Source organism: Botryllus schlosseri, chromosome 6, assembly GCF_051294905.1.
Source record: "Botryllus schlosseri isolate E-star chromosome 6, Bs_hap1, whole genome shotgun sequence".
NCBI classification, from domain to species: domain Eukaryota; kingdom Metazoa; phylum Chordata; class Ascidiacea; order Stolidobranchia; family Styelidae; genus Botryllus; species Botryllus schlosseri.
In genome coordinates this window covers 16,551,991-16,557,753 of record NC_137241.1, presented here as the reverse complement: position 1 = coordinate 16,557,753, position 5,763 = coordinate 16,551,991, and the positions used below count along the sequence as shown (strand labels likewise).

At 39.7% G+C, this 5,763-nt stretch overlaps 2 protein-coding genes across 2 annotated transcripts; one reads left to right on the top strand and one right to left on the bottom strand.

Moving 5' to 3' along the window:
* The first annotated feature begins 262 nt into the window (after positions 1–262).
* Positions 263–2,163, top strand: LOC145441216 (DNA repair protein XRCC2-like). Its single transcript, XM_080319036.1, has one exon. It carries the CDS (start codon positions 1,232–1,234, stop codon positions 2,003–2,005), a length of 774 nt encoding a protein of 257 aa, XP_080175162.1. The 5' UTR covers positions 263–1,231; the 3' UTR covers positions 2,006–2,163.
* A 319-nt stretch (positions 2,164–2,482) lies between these two features.
* Positions 2,483–5,763, bottom strand: LOC145441209 (serine/threonine-protein kinase DCLK2-like). The gene is made up of 2 exons (XM_080319027.1): positions 3,277–5,763; positions 2,483–2,650 (listed from the first exon to the last, which is right to left on the bottom strand). The coding sequence occupies exon 1, from the start codon at positions 5,615–5,617 to the stop codon at positions 3,782–3,784; it is 1,836 nt and encodes a 611-aa protein (XP_080175153.1). The 5' UTR covers positions 5,618–5,763; the 3' UTR covers positions 2,483–2,650; positions 3,277–3,781.

Here is a 5,763-nt window from a genome sequence, read left to right as displayed (position 1 = left end):
AATAAAATAGGAATCACGCACATAATTTCAACAATGGCCATTTTACGGTCCAAAATGCATTATTAATGCCGCACCTGTGAAGATAACAATCGTTATTTGTATACTATATAATCAGCATCTACCCGACATTAACCATGCTCTCACCGTATACCGAAAAGATTTCGCGCCAATGACAAGAAATAATGCTGGTGCCCTGCGAACGCATTTCGGTATCACCGACTACCGAGTCTCCTTCGTGTCGACAAGTCTTTTCTAGGGAGACAAGATGCCCAATTTGCCATATTAGAAAATATTGAGATGACTAGAAGTTTCGATCGATTCCAGACGTACCATACTGATTCCGGTTGAATTGAACCATTGATCTCAGAATCTCAGTGATGTGATGCGAAATCGGGATCGATTATTATATTATAATAAATCAGTACTACAGAACGCATTATAACGTTTATTCTAGTCCTAGGTTGCACCTTTTGTATCGGAGTCCACTCTTCGAGAATCGAGAACGAAGATGTGTGACATGTGGGTGAACCGCGAATGCGCCGAAAACAGCTGATCCGAAGGATTTAAATCCCCACGTGACGACGCTGGAAGTGTTAGCGCTGCAGGAGTCGTTCAATATTGTTGTTACGGGCATTGATTCGACTGGTGGGTTTGAACAGAACATTGAATCGCTAATAATTTCAAATTTTCACGTGACTTTGGAATAATTTTCGGGCACACTGGGTCAAGGATAAGATTTTAAAGAGTTTGTGTTAAGGGTAAGGTAACTAGATTAATGATATATATATAATTATATCACTCATCAGACGAGACGTTGCAGTTCAATGTTACGCATGTTATCACTGCGCGATTCGGACAGGTTGACAAATTCACTCAGTTTATGATATAGGATGTTAATACAGTTAAATTATTCTTTCCCCTTGTTTCCTTATAAATTGTCATTTTTATGCATAGCAACACTATCAAAAGACGGTTGCGATGAGATGGTAACTAATTATTTAATGCTGCCAACGTATTGACATGTTCCTTATTTCAAATTGCAGTTTCCAGTTGAATAATATTGGGATACCGCTAATTAATTCATTATCGTTCAAGTTTAATCAAAATTTCTATCCATTGTGATTTTATATTTGTTTCAGGTTTTATAGTTATTGCATCGCATATATCATAGGCAGCAGCATATTCACTCCATTTATATTCAAACAGTGATTAAGTGAACTTCCTCTCGACTATGTTCTCACACCACCACGCAACTACAAACATAATTGCCAATCATCCTCAAATGAAAAAGCTTGCACCACACTCTCCCCAGTATTCCAGTAAGGGGACGGTGATTGAGATTATTGACAACAAAACTAAGCAAGGAAATATTTTATTCACTAACATACTTGCAAACTGCATTCTTCCAACTGCAAAAGGAGGATGCGATGCAAACACAATGTACTTTGATCTGAATCAAAACTTCGACCTGCTACAGCTCATCGGCACATTGGAGAACAAGACAAATGCCGAAGAAGAATGTATTAAAGAATGGGTGAAGAAATTTCATATTGTACGTTGCAGAGACCTGCACCATCTTCTGATCACACTCTTATCCATAGAGCCAATGGTTGCCAGCAGCAGTTCCGCAGTAAAGCTGATCATTCTCGATGGTCTGGGTTCAAACTATTGGACGGAACAGTTTGTAGGTGCCAGCTCTAAATATTTAAGGGTACAGAACTACAAGAGGTTATCGGATATTTTAAAAACCTTCATGGACAAATACAGCCTTTCTATTTTGATACGGACGGTCGAAGTATTTGGTAATAGACAGAAAAGCGTTACTACTGAAAATAGAAACTTACGACTGTATGGTGACTCATGGTGTGAATTTGTCGATTTTCGGTATGTGTTATTACAGCAGCCACAGGCGATGCAATGTGAACATCAATTTATCTTGAAGAGTACTTCGAGCAGTCACCAAGTCAACGTAAAAGCTGCTGGGAATATGGTGATTGAATGTTGAGCATTCTAGGATGCTGTTAATAACAGCTGTCACTCAATTAATTCTTTCAAGAGGGATTATTAACAACTCTAGTGCAATTTTGTCTGTTCCTGAATAAATTTCGTGAAGCAAAGTTGGTTGCAATGCAAGCAGCTGTTTCACAACCCTGCTAATTATAAGTAGGCTGTAAGTTGTTTTATTGTTTGTCGTACGACAGTTCTGTTATAGAGGTAGGAAAATAATCTTGAAGGTAGATGAGGAATCTAGGTTTAACTTCGTCAGCGTTTCTTCCAGGCTAGAAATGAATGGGAGAGGTTTCAACTGTCAATGCATGGATCAGTTAACATCTGTCAGTGAATACTATTTGAAGTAGAGGCAACCCATTGAAGAATAACTTTGAAGTGAGAGTGCTCCTATGCCACCTTGATGGCAGGTGCGACAAAACTTCTTCCTCTAAATATACGTAGGTTAACACTTGAATCCCAAATTGACCAAACCTGAACAAAAGAGACAACATGTATTCATAAATAATACTGTTACAGTGCAATACACGAGTCCACAAAGCATGCATGCATTCATCTTCATGGCCCCCCATTGCATAAGCCAGGTTGTGAAAAAGTGGTTCATGACCCAAGTTAGTGTATTAATCATTTGAGAATTCCCATACTCTCAACTGCACATTAGGGCGGTTCAAAAATAACCTTTTTTCCTTAATCTTGCGGGCTACGTGATTAAATCGTTAGGTTGCCTTAAAAAACGACGCACACCAAATTTGAATTCATTCCAACCAATATTCGCGGTTTACGTAGAGTTTGAAAATTTTGAATTTGCCCAGAAACGCAAAAATTTTTTTTTTTCACATTTTTCTGCCAACCCCATGAAAATGTTGGGCTGTCTTCAAAAACTATGCAAAACAAATTTGACTCAATTCCAAGCCGTAGAAGTGGAGTTATATCAGTTTTTCCTTAATAATTCTGGGATTATCCTTGATCTGTGTATAATCCAATAATTTTCATCGAAAAACTGGAATAACTCCGCTTCTACGGCTTGGAATTGAGTAAAATTTGTTTTGCATAGTCTTTGAAGACAGCCGAACAATTTCATGGGGTTGGCAGAAAAATTTGAAAAATTTTTTTTTTGCGTTTCTGGGCAAATTCAAAATTTTCAAACTCTACGTAAACCGCGAATATTGGTTGGAATGAATTCAAATTTGGTATGCGTCGTTTTTTAAGGCAACCTAACGATTTAATCACGTAGCCCGCAAGATTAAGGAAAAAAGGTTATTTTTGAACCGCCCTACTGCACATGTATGATCGAAATTCCAATTAAGACAAACATGAAGAATATTTTTATGACAAAACAGTAATACTGTTTTCAGTTCTCACATGTATCCGTAAATAATAATCCGATGCTTCATTGCATTGTGGGTGAAAAAATGCGGTACTATGCTTCTGCAAAGAATCTGACAAATAAAAGAAAATATGCATACACTGGCAACCACATGGTACAGTCCAATAAAATTGACCAATAAGCAAAAGGGCATAAATGTTTGATCATTCAAATGTTACATCGTATGATTATGGCCAGCACTCATCTATCGCAATATCTGTTTCATTTTGACGCCTCACCTTTGAATAACAATATTGTGAAAGGAACAGTGTTGTGTCATGAATCAACCCATGGCGATTATGTATGATTGGAAAAACAGCGTAGCTTAGGTAAACATGCAGTGACATAGAGCACGAAGCTAGCAATGTATCGCAGAGCTCCATGAGCCATGGATGAGATGCACATTCATCAAATTTCAATACTCTCCCGAACTGAATTAAAGACATTTCCTTCCGATAGCCAATTATGATTTAGAACTTCCGAAGCAGTCAACCTGGAAGTCCTACTGTGCTGCAACATTCCCTGGATCAAACTGCGTGCAGACTGTGAAATACAATCACATGACGGCGATGGAAATTCCAGCCTCCCACAAATGATAATATCAAACAGCTCTTCCTGATTATCAGTTGATGAGCTGAAAGGAGGTGAACCAGACAGTAATATATAAGTGATTACACCCGCCGCCCATATATCTACTTCAAGGCCGTAGCCCTTTTGTAGAATAATTTCCGGAGCAACATACGTAGGTGTGCCACATATTGTGTAGAGTGGTTTGTCGGCCAGCACTGTGGCTAACCCAAAGTCACCTAGTTTAAGGGCCTTGGTACCATCCTTGTAGAGATACACTAAAAGATTCTCCGGTTTGACGTCACGATGAACAACGTTACGGTTGTGGAGGTACAGCAAGGCACTGGCAATGTTGTGCAGCATGCCACAAGCGTCGTCTTCAGAGAATTTGGTTCCTCTTGAAATTACATCAAACAGATCGCCGCCATTTGCTAATTCCATCACAACATAAGTCCCCCGGTCTGAGATAAAATCCCTCACTAGTCTTACAATATTGGGATGACGCATTTGTTTGAGGATAGTAGTCTCGTTGTCAAATCTGCAATCGCTCGAATCTTCTGCAAGCACCACTTTCAAAGCGTAACGCTTCCCAGTGGCTCGGTTCATGCATTCTTTTACCGAAGCATAATGTCCGTCACCAATATTCGAAAGCACATTGAACTCTTCAAGTAACTTTGGGGGATAATTTCGTTCGGCGATAAGCGGTTCGACAGTGTTCAAAGACATGGTGGACTGCGCTTTGTTGGACAGAACCAGCCTGCCGGTTTCTCGATCACTTTCGGGGCGGATTTTCAAACTTCGTCGACGCGCCCTTGGGGTCTCATAAGATTTGCATAAACTTTTCTCAGAACTGTCGATCTCGAAATCTTCATACGTTAACTTTTCGTATCCGCAAGCGATGAAAACTTCCTCAGGACCGAAAAAGTCACGGAGCTCTTTCACCTCCTTACCGGCAAGTGTGTATATTTTCCGTACCGCTCCAGTGTCTAGTTTTATGGCTGTTGTGATTTCGCTGGCAACTTGTTCGAGACTGTGGGCTGTTTTCTTGTTTAAAAGTATCCTAATTGCCTTGCGAGGTTTAACACCATTTCTGATAACAGTAATTAACTTGGGACGAATAAAATCTCGGTTAGCCTTGAAAGACTTTCTCTCGCTCATCAAGCGATAATTCTTGTCGCTAAAAGAAAGTCTTGTGTTTGTAAGCCTTGTTAATGACTGTGATTTCAACCCACCTTGTCTATTTTTAGACCAGTTTGGGGTGGTGTTTTGAAGATAATCCATTTTTTTGCAACCCTCTCCAGATGAGCAAACGTAGCTTTCTCCATGTTCAATATCGCGAAGGCAATCAACCTTCCGCCAATCTTTGATAGCAAATATAGACCGAACACCAAACGGAAGATTGGCTGTGTCTGATAGTGTCCTCGTCAAGTCCGTTAAAAGTGCATCGAATGTACGAAACCTTGTTCCAGATATAGCATAAGTGGCACCTTGGTGAAATCGATCACCGTTACGGTAAAAGTGAACCCGCTTTGCTTTCTTTTCTTCCGACAAATGCTCCAATGTACGACTTCTATAGAAGCTGGAATTTGAACGTATTAGCGGCCTTTCAGACAAACCTACATTCGAATTCTCGTTGATAACATTATCCGCAATCGAGGACTGCCGGAATCTGCTCATGATAAGTTCCGTTTCATATGCATAGTTTCAGTCTAATCAAGCATTAAGTATTTCTTTGTAAGCCTGGGCTAAAAAGAGACAATTTTAGAAGACTATATCGATAAGCGCTACTGGAATCTCGGTACGTTTTGCCTAATATAACAGGT

What these genes read in the sequence shown, in the direction of transcription:
- LOC145441216 (XM_080319036.1), top strand. Translation starts at nt 1,232, where the DNA reads ATGTTCTCACACCACCACGCAACTACAAACATAATTGCCAATCATCCT.
- LOC145441209 (XM_080319027.1), bottom strand. Translation starts at nt 5,617, where the DNA reads ATGAGCAGATTCCGGCAGTCCTCGATTGCGGATAATGTTATCAACGAG.